This window comes from Labrus mixtus, chromosome 24 (genome assembly GCF_963584025.1).
Source record: "Labrus mixtus chromosome 24, fLabMix1.1, whole genome shotgun sequence".
Taxonomy (NCBI): Eukaryota; Metazoa; Chordata; class Actinopteri; order Labriformes; family Labridae; genus Labrus; species Labrus mixtus.
In genome coordinates, this window is record NC_083635.1 from 9833020 (window position 1) to 9850209 (window position 17190).

Below are 17190 nucleotides of genomic sequence, written 5' to 3' on the forward strand. Positions count from 1 at the left end.
CCTCGTAAATCCCAGCTCTTCATTACGGAGAAATTGGACAAGCGGGAATATATACAGTATATACAAGCTCCTACCAAAGCAGAAATATGATTCAAAGGCATAACTCATCCTAACAACAAAAATGCAAACACAGACTTCATTCACTGTATTCTTTTTTTTATAAAATTTATCTGATCATTTTTAAGTTTTTCGTTTTTTCGTGAAGGATGCCTGTATCACAAAATTAAACAAACAATAAATTTAACATTCAAGGGGTTTTGAATTAAATTTCCGATTAAAAATTAAATAAACACGACAACTAAAATGTATCTTTGGAGCATAAATTGTAAAAAAAAAAAAAAAAAAAATCAAGACATAGGACATTAAATTATAACTTCAAACAAAATCAAGTCTCCATTTACATATTACAATGTCAGTTGAGGATATAGGACAGGTACATTTACAAATGAGGAAGTTGTGTCACTCATTATGACAGTTGTTCCTGTTGAAATAATCGCACGACAGGGTGGATCAGTTTGGTTACTTCGTTTTTCAACACTAACAACTTCTCATTATCCAGTAGCAGGGTGAGTGTCAAGTAACCTGGGACTCAGGATCACGCTCTCTTTCTGCCCCAGGATGTCTGTCCTTGCTCAGGTGATCTGGACAGGCCTCTGCCAGGTCCTGCTTGTGGTGTGTGCAGGACTAGGAGCTGTGGTTGCAGGTTTGACGGCGAGGCTTTTGGTGCGACATGCCTGGTTCACACACAGACTGTCCTGCTTCAGCACGCCACCAACACACTCCTGGCTTGTAGGACACCTGGGACAGGTAGGACACACAAAGAAAATTACATGTTTTTACAGCCTTATTTGTCACTTTTTGATGGACAACCAGGAAATGTAGCAGCACAATCCTCAGTGTGATACAGGATGCGGTGTAGTGTTGCAAAATATAAGTAGGCCTATTGCAAAATATCCTCTTTGCGTTGAATTTCCTTTAAAATGCTGCATTAGAATTCAACGAATCAGCCTTTACTCGCCGAGTACAGTCATCTGAAGTGTCCAAATGTGATTTGTGCCTCAGATCCAGAGCACAGAGGAAGGCCTCCTGCAGGTGGACGACTTGGTGGAGACGTACAAACACTCCTGCAGCTGGTTCCTCGGCCCTTTCTATCACCTGGTCAGACTCTTCCACCCTGAATACGTCAAACCTCTGCTGATGGCCCCTGGTAGGGTAAAACCATTGTGACCATGTTTGCATCATGACTGTAAACAAAGTGGCTTTTGTCAACACTGTTATTGCAGCTTTGTTTGGTATTGCTGTTTTCATTCCTCTCCTCCATCCAGCAAGCATTACAGTGAAAGATGAGCTTATTTACGGCCATCTGCGTCCATGGCTTGGTGAGTCAAACAAGTCATGTTTTCTTATTGTTATATGAGTTTCCCATTTATTGATTACATCCTCATTTTTTTTTTTTACCAATACATCAAAAACCATATGCAGAAAAAGGAGATTCCAACCCTGACTTTAATTTCCTGCCCTCTTCACCTCCATTCCCTCTCCCTTCGGTCCCAGGACAGAGTCTGTTGCTAAGTAACGGGGGGGAGTGGTCCCGCAGGAGACGGCTGCTGACTCCAGCTTTTCATTTTGATATTCTGAAGACCTATGTTTCAACCTTTAACACCTCAGCTAACATCATGCATGTAAGACACAAACCATTGCTTTTACACACGTGTGTCATTTAATCGATAGACTGTAAGTATTCTTCTATATACATCTGCTCACCATGTGTTCACAACCAAATTGGCGATGATGTCACAGTGGTTCGATTCATTTTTGAATTTCCATGTTTCTGCGTCCTTCAGGATAAGTGGCGCCATCTGGTGGCAGCAGGCAGCGCCAAGCTGGAGATGTTTGACCACATCACTCTCATGACTCTGGACAGTTTACTCAAGTGTGCCTTCAGCCACAGCAGCAACTGTCAGCGGTGAGGACACACTTTTTTTCGTTTCACACACACATACGCTACTCTTCTTCTGTTGTCCCTAAATGTAACTTCCTGTCTCCAGGAGCAGCAGCGAGTACGTGACAGCCATCATGGAGCTGAGTGACCTGATTATAGATCGTCGCTTTAAGATTTTACACCACTGGGACTGGATTTACTGGAAAACACCGCAGGGAAAACGCTTTAAACAAGCGCTGAAGATCGTGCACAGGTGTGACAGTTTGACCTTTATGTAACAGCTTGTTTACTGTTTTTATTATATGTTATTATATTTCATTGTCTTTTACCCAGTTGAATTGTGTGCATGTGATTGCTCCACACCTCTTTATGGTTTTTGCAGTTTTACCAGAGAAGTGGTTCAGAAGCGCCGTGCCCTGATCAGCCAGCGGAGGGAGACAAAAACGGATTCTTCACCGCAGAAGAGGAAAGATTTTGTGGACATCATACTACTAACAAAGGTAGGAAAGAAGAAAAACAAAGAGACAAACACGTTTATAACACTGAGTTATAAAATGTGTGCATGTTGTTGTAGGACGAGGATGGACATGGCTTGACAGATGAGGAGATACAGGCGGAGGCAAATACCTTCATGTTCGCAGGTGAGACGCTTTAAAGCAACTTTTTTCAACTATTTAAAATTCAGTCTCATGGCGCAGCATTTATTTGATTTGAAGCATTTCATGTTAATGCAGTTATTTTGGCTTTTTGCAGCATGTATAAGGCTGAATTGAGAAATAGCATCCTTCAACTCTCATGAAATTCCATCGCTGAATTCCACAACCAAGCTGCATAATTTGACAATCAGATAAGACACTTGAAAAACTAAACTCAAACCCCTGTCTCTCTGCAGGTCATGACACTACAGCCAGTGCAATCTGCTGGACGCTGTACAATTTAGCGCGCCACGACCACTATCAGGAGAAATGCCGAGAGGAGGTGATGGATCTGATGCAAGGACGAGAAGAGCAAGACATGGAGTGGTCAGAAACGCACACAACCTAGACTTTTCAAACAATGAATTTCTCATCAAAGATTCTGAGCAATCGTTGCATTACATATCCGAACAAGTCTTCAGTGCAGAGGTTGTTAAACCGAGGCAGAAATAGGGATGCATAAAGCATGTTTTCTTTTCTACAGGGAGGATCTGTCCAACCTTCCCTTCACCACCATGTGCATCAAAGAGTCTCTGCGGCTGCATGCTCCCGTGCAGGCTGTGTCCAGGAAGTACACGCAGGACATGACCCTGCCAGGGGATCACACGGTACCAAAGGGTGAGACGGACTGACTTTTCCAATATAAATGCAGATTTTTGTCTTCATTTTTGTTCTTTTTTTGTAATGTCTAAACCACTGCAGACATCAAAATACTTAAATTGTTAAAGCATTATTTTCAAGGGAATTCCCATTTGTGGTTTTTTCCCTCCCTCAGGTGTCATCTGTTTGGTCAGCATTTATGGAACACATCACAACTCTGCTGTTTGGACAAACCCACATGTAGGAAACATCAAATAAAAACATGCTTTCCTTCACTTTGACACGGCTTTGACTTGATTTACTTTCTTGTAGGAGTTTGATCCGCTGCGTTTCGACCCCACAAACACAGAAGGGCGAGCTTCTCACTGCTTCATCCCCTTCTCCTCAGGCCCCAGGTAGGGCGAATACGATCTTCCTAAATTGAAAACGCCCTTGCGTAAGACATGAATCTGTATCATATCTGCGTGTGACGACAGGAACTGCATTGGTCAGAAGTTCGCCCTGGCGGAGCTGCGAGTCGTCGTGGCGTTGACCTTGCTCAGGTTTCGTCTGACCTTGGGAGTGAATCCTGCACGTGGGGCCGGCTCCGGAGTCCGCCGTCTCCCCCAGCTCGTCATGCGCGCCGAGGGAGGTCTGTGGCTGCAGGTGGAGCCTCTGATAAAGAACCAAGAGGAGGAGTTGCAGGATGAATGATCCATTTGGAAGACAAAAGTCCACTGTTTCTAAATGCATTTGCAGTTTGTTTTGCACGATGTTATTTGTCAAGACACATGATTATTTTATTCAAATGTTAAAATCTAAACTAATAAAATGTATTGCAGTATTGTATTGTTCATATTACTCAGCTAATTGTTTGTATATATTTTTTTTAAAACATTCTGCAGGGAGTACAAGAAAGTAAAAGAAAGTGGAACATGTGTAGGGTAGGAGGGCATAAATAAATGTTGCATTGTTTAAATTATTTCATGCCTGTAAGTTACACTCTATGTTTAAAAAACAACAACAACAAATTAAAGACATCTTGTGAAAACAGTCAAACAAATTACTGCATGGAAATCAAATGATGCACAAACTGCTTTTATTAGTTTTATACATATACTTCATCTATTAGGTAACGTTACATTTAAACGTGCTGTAATTAAACAAAGGAGCTAATTGATTTTCCTCTTTCAGTGTTATGTTGATTTTTTTGGCTGCAGTATGAAATATGGACACTAGGGGGCGGAAATGGTGCCTTCTTGCATTTTTTATTTTTATTTTAAACGACTATTTTAAACTTTATTCTCTTTAACATGATTGGTTTTGCACTGCTGGTGTCACAGATGTGGTGTTTTCCGATTATTTGAAGTTATTTTTTTTTAGTAGAAGTAATGCCTGTCCCACTGGAGGCGGAGACTACGAGCTTGTTGAGCAGGAAAAAGCATGTCAACTTTCAGTTTCAGTCTTTTTCTACCCGTCTCCGTCTCCTTACATCACCTCTCACTGTTATTAAGCGAGCATGCTCAGGTTTTAAACGGAGTTACTTGGCATGTTTAAGAACAGGAATAGAGTGTTTTTCCATTCGTTTCGGACCGTGTATAATTAACTGAGAGACGATGGGGCCGTCTGTTATGGCCATGTTTCTGGCCGGCTGGGTGTGTGTTTCGCTGGCTGCTGAGACAGAAGACTCCGGTAAGCCTGCGGCCTTCAGCTAACTTTAAGCTTTAAGTGTTTTCACAAGTTTCAAGTTCACTTTGTGGGGTTTACATGTATAAATGTGCAGGCTGTGTTGCAGCATTGTAGCTTCACAGATCTACGACCCCACCCAGTTTATACCAGCATGTTGATATGACTACAGGTGACATTTACTACTGTCAACAATACAGAGTGTACAGAGAACTACATGCTCTATAATAGATATGTTACAGGATAGTACTACATCATGATGTTCAGTATGGACAAACTATGGAGGACGATGTATAAATAAATAAATAAAATAATAAATAAATAATTAAATGCGTGAATAAATAAATAAAAACTGGTAAATAAATGGGACATAAATAATTGAATGTCTTAAATTTATTTCTACATTTATTTATTTCCACATTTATTTATTTCTACATTTATTTATTTCCACATTTATTTATTTCTACATTTCTACATGTATTTATTTCTACATGTATTTATTTCTACATTTATTTATTTCCACATTTATTTATTTATACATGTATTTATTTCCATATTTATTTATTTCCACATTTATACATGTATTTATTTCCACATTTATTTATTTCTACATTTATTTAGTTCCATATTTATTTATTTATACATTTATTTATTTCCATATTTATTTATTCACGCATTTAATTATTTATTTATTTATACATTCATTTATTTATTCCAGTATTTATTTATACATTTATTTATTTATTTATTTATACTTCTGTCAGATCTCGTCCTCCATACAAACAGCAGTGTATAGTATATTTAAGAATAGGCAAAGAAAGTAATAAGACATGTATTAATAAAAAAAACATTTTGTTGTTAATGAAATTAGTGAGGGGATATTTGCAAAAGTCTGTGAATGAATTCCTAACCAAGAAATGTCTTCATAAAGATGTATTATTTTTATTTATATATTTATATACTTTTTAATTCAACTCCTTTTTTTTCCAGGATTCTGAATTCATTGCGAGCATTTGACTTACACAAAATCCCCTCATTGGTGGAAACATGACCACGCCCACTTTTACATGTCTTGTCAAACTGTAATGACACATCTTTGAAAGACGGAAATATAAATATCTGATGAGAGGAAACGGCTAACTCTTAATCATCCATCACCTTCTTACCAAAGTCCTTTGAGAACAAGCTGGTTTGAGGGACTAAATGTGACACTCGGAGCTTCTGTGTGTCCTTGCAGGTGTTGAGCTCTACAAGAAGGTGGGCGATGACGTCATCCTCATGCCGAGTCCTACCTCTGGGCCCATCACCAGTATCGAGTGGAAATATAATAAAAACCTTGCTGCTTTTTGGATTGGCGTCGGGGAGGAATTTGATCTTTTTGGTATGTTTGAATGTAAACCAGCTGAGCCAGGATGAGCTCAGGTCTTTAGTGTCTGTGGGGTCAAACATGAACTCAGTTTACAGGGGTTTTTTTTGTGGCTTTGAATTTGTTGTGTTGAGAAGCTAACCCTGCGTGTGTTCGTTTGAAGTACCAGGCCACCTGAACCTCTCCACTGGAGCGCTGACAATCACAGGCCTGACGAGAAACGACACGGGATCGTACTCTGCAGAGATCAGCGGAAAGAAGGCGGGGGTCACGCAGCTCATCGTCCTCTGTAAGTCGAGGAATCACACGGTGACATTGTGGAGGAAAAAGACAAGGCCACTCATGACTACTTTCTGTTTCTGTTTCTGCGTTTCTTTTTTCAAAAGCTCCCGTCCCCAAACCCACTGTTGAAAAAGAATGTGACTTGGGGGGAAACACCTGCGATTTGACCTGCGATGGGAACACGGCAGGCGCTGAGCCGGTCACCTACAAGTGGAATTTTGGGCACACAGAGAAAGGGACACAAGTGAAAAAGGTATCGTTAGACTGTTAAAATGTGACGACTTAAACGGTCAGTGTGCGATCAAGTTTGTCTCTCTGAGTCAGCATAAATGTTTCTCACTCTGCTCATAGAACGACACTGACAGATTCAGTGAGTTCATCTGTGAGGTGCAGAATCCAGTCAGTCAGGAGAGCAGCCAACCCGTCCCAAACCCGATGCTGACGCGTGAGTTATCGCACTGAAACCGTTCTGGTGACGTGAACTCAGCAGGTACTGTGCGGCCTCGGTTAAGTCTCGCTTCCCTTTTCTAGTTCCAGATCCTGAAGCTGGAGGGAACTTGAACATTCAGAAGGGAGTAATAGTCTTCGTCTGTCTGCTGTCTGTTGTTGTGCTGCTGCTGGCCGTGCACAGGAAGAAAGCAGGTATAAATCCTGACCCTGAAGTAATCATCACTGTCACGACAAATCAAGCATTTAAAGGTGTTTCTCTGGGATTTAGTCTCATGTGTGTATGAGCAGAATCTAATCTTTCCCTCCATTTCCTCCAGGGATGTGGTTCTTCCAAAAAGGTAAGATACGATATCTTTAATGTTTTCTACAGCCGGAGTACCAAACACAATTATACAAGTTACCAACAAGACTACGATGCTTCCTTTACCTCTCATCAGATGTTTCTATATGATGTTAAATAAACACTGACTGTCTTCTCATTGTCCTGCTGTCATTCTCTCCCTGCAGAGTCCCTGCCATGGGAAGCAGGTCAGTGCTTCAAACGACTGTCACACGCCTTTAAAAAAATCAATAACAGACTTCTTCTCTGCTGTCTTTTCTTTTAACACTGAACATCCTTTTCATCAAACAGACTTCTGGAGGAAGCAGGAGAGTCCACGTGAGTGTCCGCCCCTGTATTCTGCTCTCTCTCTCTCTCTCTTTTTTTTCATAATGATGAAATAAATCCATCCGTGCTTTTCCTTTTCCTTTTTTTTTTTTTTTTTTTACAGCAAGCGCTCCTGCAGAATCTAACGGCACCACCTCTCAAAGAACAGACGGTAATTCACAACTTTAAAAAAAACAGTACGTTTGTGTAATCGGCAGCAGCATGTGACTCTTCTTCTTTGCGTTTGTCGTTTTTTTTTGTAGAGGAAACACCGATGACATAAGCAGCCGAACAACGCCGGGTCAGGACCTGTGAGGTGTAAGATGACCCAAGAGGCGGCACACTCCACAAAACACATATTGTATTCCCTGATATTAAGAGATATATTCATGTTTTTATCAAAGGAAAAACACCCAAAAAGGGAAAATGAAGCGCTGTTCATCCCCCTTCTTTAACTGTAGACTCTGATGTGAACATTTTTTATGTACCGATTTCTTTTTAAGAGAGAAGAGAACAAGAAATGACTCTAAGTCCCATGTTTGAAAACTGCTTTTAAAAGACACTAAGAAGGGAAACACTAAGGTTTACGCTCTTTAAGCGCAGAGAGAAATAGGCCAGAATGAGATAAAAAGTACTCGATGGTAGTCTCATATATTTCCCCGAGCTCTGTTACATTTTCCAAAAGAGGCAACAATGGGCCTGACACTTGGGACTATACCAGGAAGCCCTCTTTTCCTGTCCGTACCTGGTACCTCAAGCTCATTAAACCCCCTCCCAGCGGCGGAGGATTTGTGATTTGCGGCACGTCTGGTGTGGAATCCTGCAGCCTGGACCTGTGTGGGGAGGAACTGGGCTGACAACAGAGGGGAGAGATAAAAAGGGACGCCATTGTGCAGCGTGGGCCGCCAGCCTCGGCCAACAATCAGCTCATTGTGCCGGAGCTCACTGCAGAGTCCTCGGCAGCAGATTCATGTGTGTTTGTAGCGAGTATTTGAACTTTGTGAATGTTTTAAGCTCAAAGAAGGTCAATCAGTTATTACCTTTGTTTTTGTTTTTTTTACTCTACATCATGGATTGTTTTTTGTATTCTGCTTGAAGCTTGACACCCTGAAGGAGAAAATGGAAATGTTTGGTTTTTGTGTCTTTTAACATTTTTTTTTTTTAAAGGATCTTTACTCTTACTGTTGTTTCTGTCCTTGTAGTTTAAAAAAAAAAAACATACTGACAACTACTTGAAGGCTTTCTGTAACAAACTTGTTTTTAGCAGTTGTAGACGTGCCAACGTATTCACACGTCTTTAAACAAAGGGACCTTACATATACTCACTCTGTTTGGGAACTCATTCGGACGGGTTGTTGATGTAAAGGAGGATATAAAGAGTGTAGGAATATACATTTCATTTGTTGTAGTTGACTTCTTCATGTGCTGAGTTGAATTAAAAACAAACAGAATATCAACCTTTAAAGGAAGTGTGTTCATATTTACTTTTTCTTTTGTTTTTACTTTCCCAGTTGAAATAAAGGATTTAACCACTAGAGGGCAGCAACGCAACACATTCTAATATCTGATGAGTAAACGCAATGGTTTAAATGGTTTTATTACAATCTTCCATTAAGTACAGTCTGTGAGTAGTTTAACAAATCAATGGCAGCCAACTAAACCGTGCAGAGTAATAATGTAATAATTCACAGTTTACCAACGCACAATTATAATAAGGCATATTTAACTTGAAATGTATTCAGTCCAATGTAAATAAGTGCAACACTGAGCATCTGGTTGAATTGCTGAGTCATTGCTGACACAAAGGAAATCAAGGCTGAAGAGCAAGACCACTAACAAGTCACCGATTCTCCAGTTTCATTCATCTACAGACGTCAGTGCAGTGAGGAAACTAGTTTTTGTGAAGTCGAGAGGTGCTAGATTTCTCTCAGTCGGGGGTCATCAGCTGTAGAAACAGTCGAGGTAAAAAAAAAAAGCGACCTCCTCCTACAAATGAAAATGCAGAAAAACAAACAAAGGGCTCTCCGTCTTCGAGCTGTTAGCAGCTGACCAAACAACTCGCATTAACAAACCCATGTGTGTAAATGTAGAGTCTCAAACAGTCATTTTTCATGTGTGAAATACTCTGTTCCTCTGTGAAGTACTGGAGAGAACTCTGAAACTGGATACCACGTGTGTCTTTTAACTTGCCAAAGAAATATTTAGATTTTAGGTGATAATATTTAAATAAGCAGCGGTCCATTCATGATACGCGAGCTTAACAAGCAGTTGTCTTTATATGCTGATGATGTGATGCTCTCGTCTGAAACACATCATATTTGATTTCTTTTTTTCAACCCAGGGCTCAAAAAAGTTAGAAATCCTGCAGCTAGATGTGAGCAATGAAACAAGACTTACAAATATATATACATATATATATATATGAAATATAGACTACAACAAACGATCAAAGAGATGAAGTCATCAAATGTAATTTATTTTGGAATAAAAAATAAACATCTGATTAAAGTCAGTGTGTTGTCTTTGTACAGCATACAGACAGGTTCACATTTTTCATTTGTCAGTAAATATTTCAATCAAAGTTTAAAAAAAAAAAAAAAATGTTTACATTCTCGATGTAAGAACAATCCAAGTCAAGACTCTACTGTAAGAAAGATCCTCCGTGTGCACTGTTGTTGCATCGAGTAACACTGTGTTCCTATTTTCACCAAGACAAAATGTTTCCTGCAGTTTTGAAATGAAGCAAGTACTTCCACTCTTTGAGTCCGAGCCCTTCTATGTGCTGGATTGACGACTTTTCTTCAAAGTCAGGGACATCAGATTGATTAGCAGCTAGGCTCGTCTGTTTTTGCTCCTAGGCTGTAAAAATCTAACACTGGAAAGAAACTTCACACACTTGTAACTACTTAAATAAGTGATGTGGATTTAAAAGAATGCTCAATTTAAGTGTATATTTGTTACAAACATACATCTCTACACATTCAGCATCAAATAAGAATATCAAACATATTGAAGCTGCTGCTTTTAAATTACAAAGAGCAGCGTTACAGCGACGTATAATCACTGACAAAATGAAATCACACTGCATTCAATCTGCAGTTAACAGGTTTTAAATAATCCCAACACAAAAAGTACCTGTCATGTCTGATTATCAGTGCTGGGAAAACTAAACCTAAAGACACAATTAAACAAGACGTGGTCCACCTCTCCCTTTAAATGGCACTTAATATAGAATCATGGAGCTGTAACATCAGGTACAACAGGAGTGTCAGGCTGAATATGCAGACTGGTAATAATAATAATAATGAGTGATCATGAGGTACGCATAAACCTTAAGAGTAGCCATGAAACAGCTCAGTACATACAGCTGCAAACTCCCCGTGTTTGTAAAAAAGAAGAACTCAGTTCTGACCTTACAGAAGCGCTCTCTCTCTCTCTCTCCCTCCCTCCCTCACTTGTTTAAGGTGATATAAAAGCAGTTTTCTTGTTTTTATATTAAGTATAAAAGGAGAATTTTTGCAGCAAATCAATTCTGATAGACAAACTCTCCCAGAATGTCAGACACAAGACGCCTGCAGCTTGTCTGACTGTAGTGCAGCAGCTTTAGGTAGCAGAAGAGGCACTTGAAAGATCGAGGACAACTCTCTCCGTCTTTCTCATCACACAGTTCAAATAATTCAGTCTGAAGATCTCTGGGAGTGACGATGAGAAAACTCCCATCTTGTTGTTGTTGTTACACTTTGGCACTTGAGCCGTTGGACAGACACTCCGCCTCTGAATTTGTAGCCACAGGACGCAGCTCGGTGGGCGTGTCGGTTGGGACCTGTCCGTTGGCCCCGCCCCCTTCTCTAGGCTGGTTCCTGAAGTGACGGACGATGACCACAGCGGCGCAGACGAAGTAGACGGTGGTGAGGATGGTGAAGTAGACAAAGTACACCATGAACTGGAAGAGAGAAAAATGAGACTCTTGTGCTTTAAAGGCCAACAAATGAGCATCACTGTTAAATATAAACAAAGGTTTGGAAAATTAAAAGACACAAAGATCTTCAGCCCGGTGGATTTAGGCAGACCTCTGCAAGATTTGAGGTCTAGCATGCTGACTTCAACTTCAACTAAGCCCTGTTTCCCCCAGGCGGCGTGGTTAGGATCAGTACAGCGCGGTGTGCGGTATTATTGTATCTTTGTGTGTGTGTTGTTGTTAAAACAATAAAATAAGTCAAAGTCACTATCATAATAATATATATATTATTAATAGTGGATATTAATTCCACTATGTGTACCGGCATGAATAACAGAACATCAGTGGATACTGTCCTGTTTGTACCTGAGCTTGCACGTCCAGCCCGAGGCCTCTCTTGTCAGAAAATATCAGGTTGATGACGCTCTTCAGGATGGTTCCCAGGAAAGTGTTGATGCCAAACACGAGGGCGCAGAGCTCCTTTGTGAGAGACGAGGCAATCTGGAAACTGTGGAGCGGTGAGAATTTGACGGTCAGCAGCACAGACCAGATGCAGTTCGAGCAACATTTCAACCAGCTGAAACACTTAAACGTCCGGAGAGGGAACCAGTTTGAAACATGTGCTGTTTAGTTACAATAACAACCGGCTTCCCACACTGTCACATTGACAACATTAGCTGTGGCTTAACAGCACGTTTAGCAGGATTTGAACATGGCAGCGTCTCATTTATTCCATGTTTTACGCCTTTTTTTTTTTTTTTTTTTACGTGAACCATGACTGATTTTGTTTTGGCAAAGGAAATGGGTTCAGTGACCAGGAAGGAAGTTTCAAAACCTTGATTAAGAGTTTTGTTTGGGGCTCCGCTCGGCTAATGGGAATAGTGATTCAGCTACGTAACCATAGCAACCACTGGAAAGAGCCCATGTGATCCAAAAGGGGACACCAACAAATGCCTGATTTTGTCTGAGCCACACTTGAAACCCCGGTATTATAGGATTTACTCTAACGTCAGGAGAAAGAAGCAGTCTCATCTCAGAAGCAGAAACGGATCTTTAAAAAATTCTGATATAGTCAACCATCATTTTTTTTTTTTTTTTTTGAAAGGACACACCGGGTATAAAATCAAAGTGCAGTCTTATATGTCCTACGAGGAATGAAAAAGTGGATGATTTATCACTTTGCTGATAAGTCTTTCATTTAAATGTCTAATGTGCAACTCACGTGGCGATGGGCACCAGGAACTGGTAGAAGCCTCTGAAGAGGACGTAGGCCATGTAGCAGACCCAGATATTGTCCGTGGTGCCCATGAGGAGCAGCAGGGCGGCCTGCACCGCCGTGATGGTGCCGATGGCGAGCTCAGACCAGATGTTCCAGCGAATCTTCACGTAGCCCGCGGCGAAGGAAGTTATGGCACCTGCACAAAGACAAACATGCTTAAAGACTAAAAACTGGGAGGATTCAAACACGACGTCTGCACACACACACACACACAGATGGTTCCCTTGACGATTAGTCAGTCATAGAATATTTTGTGTTCTAAATTGTTTGACATTTGGACTTTTTGAATTGCATCATCTTTTGATGTTTTGGCCTTCAAGCATCTACAAAAAATCCAACTCCAAAATGTTATTCTCAATCTCAGTAAGGCACTTAAAGCATCAGAAGTCCAGTAAAGGAACAGTCTGTTGGTTTGTTGGTTAAAAATGGACGTCATCTTTAAGCGGTTTAAAGACACATGATCATCCAGTAATCTGTATTTCTGACTTCAAAATGAAATGATGCTTTGCCATTTAAGTGACTTTTTGTCTGAGTAGGTAAACTGTCTCACCAATTATCTAACACAGGGCTTTATCTCCCGCCCGCCCCTCTATGTGTCATCCACACAGCAACTTTGTGCAAGTAAGACACCATCAATAAAATCGCCCTGGTTAGGGAGACAGTGTGCAGGAGTTTGGGTGCCTAAAACTTATATTTCTGTTGCCGTGGTAACAAAACATGTATGGATGTTGTTTCAGTTTTACTAGAATCAAACAAAGTTTAGAAAATCTGATACAGTCCCAACCAGAGTCTTGATTACTACCATCTAAATTCACCTTCAAGACGGAGTCACTCGACATTACGTATACAAAATTGGTGGACTGCGAAACTGAAACCAAACCGCCGTAAGAGCATAAAACACAGACACCATTTCAAACATCCACCACTGTTTTTTAAAAGTATCGTAACTCCAGAAAAGTCTCACTCAGCAGGGTAGACGCTGCCTCCACGGCCCCGTTGTAAATGTGCTTGGTCTCGTTTGTCGAGTAGACCTTGTTCCACAGGATGTGAACGTAGAACAGCACCAGGTAGTAGCCTGTGGAGTTGAATATCCACCACAGAGACCACAGCCTCAGGTTGGGCATCTTCACCACATTCCTCAGCTCCGCCAGCATCTGCACCAACACGGAGTCCCGCCAACGTGACGACGAGCACGGGCGAGCAGCCGGGGAAGACGCGCCGCTCTCTTTGGCGTTCATTTTGTCCAGTTCAGATTTGTTGGCCGCCGCCAGCTTCTTTTGCTCCTGATTCCGGTTGAAAAACAGGGAGCGTTTAGGCCACGGGAGACACAGCGAGAGCAGCAGGCCGAAGCTGACGAAGCCCAAAGATATGGCGTTGAGGGTGTAGAAGCTGATGTTGCCGAAAGAGAGGCAGACCTGTCCCAGGACTGAGCTGGTGAACACCCCGAGGAGCACAGAGGAGCGCGAGTACCCGGCCACACGCTGATAGAGGGAAGGGCTGACCAGGGAGAAGATGTAGGAGGAGTAGGCCACGCGGCACGCCATGGTGATGCCGTAGAAGAACTCCATGAACTGCATCTGGATGAGGCTACTGCCCAGGAGCAGGATGATCCAGATGACCACCTGGCTGACGCCCTGGATGACCAGGACCGGCTTGTAGCGCAGGAGGTCGGTCAGCAGGAAGGCCGGCACCAGCACCACCATGTAGGAGTACGTCAGCACAGGAGTGATCTCATTGGTCACCTGGGAAACAGAAGAAACACGTTGACGGTTTAACACCAACATGTGTTGTGCTTTTTCACTGCACAGCAAGGCGGTGCCAACAAGTCCAGGTTGTAATTGTCGCTCGTTTATAGTCTCAGTCTTGCACAGGCAGCATGTTTTCTTAAAGTGACCTTGACCATGAACATGACGGCGTCAGCTGGAAATATAAAGTCTTATCTCTCCAAATTGATAAAAACAGCAAATACAAATCAATAAACTCTGGACTTTATATATGAATATGATATCACAGTGTAAGACTGGGTACCATGACACAAGTAGCTTAAGGATCCCATTACGTCATGCATCATGTTTGTCCTTTAGTTTACAGCTAGCGGGATCGTGAGGGGAGGTAACGATTATCTCCATCACTGACTAGATAATCAGCCAATGTTATGGTTCCTCACACATATTGCCTCAGCTAGAACTCTGAATGTAACAACTGGACGGGCCGAGCAATAATCGCCCGACACCTAACCTGACGCATAATTAAGATCAAGAAACCGCACGGCGTAAATTGTGTTTTTAGTCGAGTTATGGTCCGGGAAAGAAGGGGGGATGAAGCGAGATGCTGAAACTTGTTTTTCTGATGTTTAATTTAAAAGACTCTTCGACATGAAACCAGAAGAAAAGTGGTTGTGTATTATTCTATGAATCAGAGCAGCTACTCCTCGATTAAAAAAAACACCTCGGCAAGCCTTTCACACTGACCCACTTTGGAGGAATGTGAACTTTGGTCCTAGTAAGGTGGATACAGCAAAGTCCCAACAGGGCACCCTTAACTTCAGCTGTGTAATGAGTGTCTGACTGCACGGAGGGAAACTTATGCAAGAGTCTAAGAGCTTAACTTTCACTGTGAGCTGTCTGGATTGTTCACTGTATAAAATAAACACCACCGTATTCCACATTAAAAGCAGTGTGACTAACCTGTTCCCTGGTGAAGTTCTTCTCAGGGCTGAGCAGATACGGCGTAATGAAGGGCTCTCCCGGTCTCACCGACCCCATGAACCCATAAAAACACAAAAATATCACAGCCCACTTCCACTTCCTGGGCTCCGCAGTTCCCTTCGAGGGGTCCATAACCGCGTCTCCGTCTTCCAGTCGTACGCTGTCTTCACATGCGGGTACCTTCAAGTCCATCTCCTCCTGCGATTTGTCCCCGCTGCCTGCTGTATCATCTTCTACCATCGTGTCGGCTTGCTTTTCGGACCCCTCTGTGACGCGGCGTGTAACTTTTTTTTTCTTTTGCCGGGTTCAGGGATTTGCTGTCGCCTTGAAGAGCTGCGGAGTTTCTTAATTGAAATGGCCCTTCACTCAACTTTCCTGCCTCCGCATGCCAGACGAACACTGAAGCGGTGACGGCAGGGTGGTTAAATCGCTACATGCTTCCATTTGCATGCAAGAGAAAATGTTGACCTTCGCTCCATTCATTTTCTGACAGCGGCTGAGTCTGGTGTCATTGTTAACCTGAAAAGATAACAATGTTGTCAGACTGTTTTGACACTGCAGCTGTGGACATCAGAACATGGATGTGTCATTTACTTTGGAAGCAATATTGTGACAGCAAGTAGGGATAAAATAACAACAACTGTGAATACATTTGTACACCTAACCAAAACATATTTTTGCTGTAAAAAGGATTAAAACATATAATTTACTGACAGGCAGTCCAAAACCCTACAATTATTAGACTGCAGTTAATGCCATGTGGTTTATTTTAGCACTAAATTGTATTGGGTTTTCTATTTTTATTACAATACAAAAGGTCAAATTACTACCTGAGTACTTTCTGATAAAAGGTTTACTTGCTAACAGACTCAGTTTTCTCACTAGGAATGAGCTACGTGCCAAGACTTTTAGAGGAAAGCAAACAAGTTACAAAACCTGCTCATTGGGTAACAGTGTGTTAGCATGCCAGAGCCGCACATGCAACCAAGTAAAAGCTCCACTGACTGTTTGTTTGTTTGTTTTTGTGTGTGTTTGTGAGTGCGACATAGACTCATAGTTAACAATACAGGTAGCAAGCACGAAAGCTAGTTTTTATGTCTGGAAAAACAATGCACTCCAGCAGGTTTTGTTAGCATTTTAAGGAAACACATCCGAAAAGGGAGCACATTTAAATAACAGAGAGCTGGTTTTTCATTCGGAAGGCATAATATTACTTTAAGAAGGATTTAGAGTAAACAAAAACGATTGTTTGTCACATACCTCGTGAGCTCCATCTGAAGCTGCAGCGCCTAATTTCGTCATTCGTCTGTTCTCTCAGCGCAGTGGCTCCTGGGAAATGTAGTCCTGATGGATACTTCCGCGCCGAAGCTCATAAAACTATTTATTTTGTTTGGCATTAGTCAAAGTCAAATTAAAATTGTATCTTTCTTATTTTTTAGGATAAAAAATAAGACATTATAAGACAATAAGACATCGGGATTTTTTAGGATAAAAAATAATAAATATTGAGTCGTTGATATTTGATTTGATATCTTTGTAAAAAATAATAAATATTGAGTCGTTCATATTTGATTTGATATCTTTGTAAAAAAAAAAAAA

General features: G+C 41.4%; 3 protein-coding genes across 3 annotated transcripts; 2 read left to right on the plus strand and 1 right to left on the minus strand.

Moving 5' to 3' along the window:
* The first annotated feature begins 491 nt into the window (after positions 1–491).
* On the plus strand, positions 492–4409 carry LOC132959778 (cytochrome P450 4F3). The gene is made up of 13 exons (XM_061032968.1): positions 492–807; positions 1063–1207; positions 1326–1379; positions 1555–1682; positions 1845–1966; positions 2049–2195; positions 2325–2442; positions 2517–2583; positions 2835–2964; positions 3122–3255; positions 3413–3477; positions 3550–3632; positions 3714–4409. Exons 1-13 carry the CDS (start codon positions 619–621, stop codon positions 3928–3930), a joined length of 1599 nt encoding a protein of 532 aa, XP_060888951.1. The 5' UTR covers positions 492–618; the 3' UTR covers positions 3931–4409.
* A 109-nt stretch (positions 4410–4518) lies between these two features.
* Positions 4519–9111, plus strand: LOC132959782 (SLAM family member 7-like). The gene is made up of 11 exons (XM_061032971.1): positions 4519–4908; positions 6140–6283; positions 6432–6557; positions 6655–6803; positions 6902–6995; positions 7082–7192; positions 7318–7338; positions 7508–7528; positions 7632–7658; positions 7771–7818; positions 7910–9111. Exons 1-11 carry the CDS (start codon positions 4833–4835, stop codon positions 7927–7929), a joined length of 837 nt encoding a protein of 278 aa, XP_060888954.1. The 5' UTR covers positions 4519–4832; the 3' UTR covers positions 7930–9111.
* Positions 9112–10103: 992 nt separating this feature from the next.
* Positions 10104–15897, minus strand: slc19a1 (solute carrier family 19 member 1). The gene is made up of 5 exons (XM_061032969.1): positions 15571–15897; positions 13848–14625; positions 12827–13019; positions 11971–12112; positions 10104–11589 (listed from the first exon to the last, which is right to left on the minus strand). Exons 1-5 carry the CDS (start codon positions 15829–15831, stop codon positions 11380–11382), a joined length of 1584 nt encoding a protein of 527 aa, XP_060888952.1. The 5' UTR covers positions 15832–15897; the 3' UTR covers positions 10104–11379.
* Positions 15898–17190: the final 1293 nt, after the last annotated feature.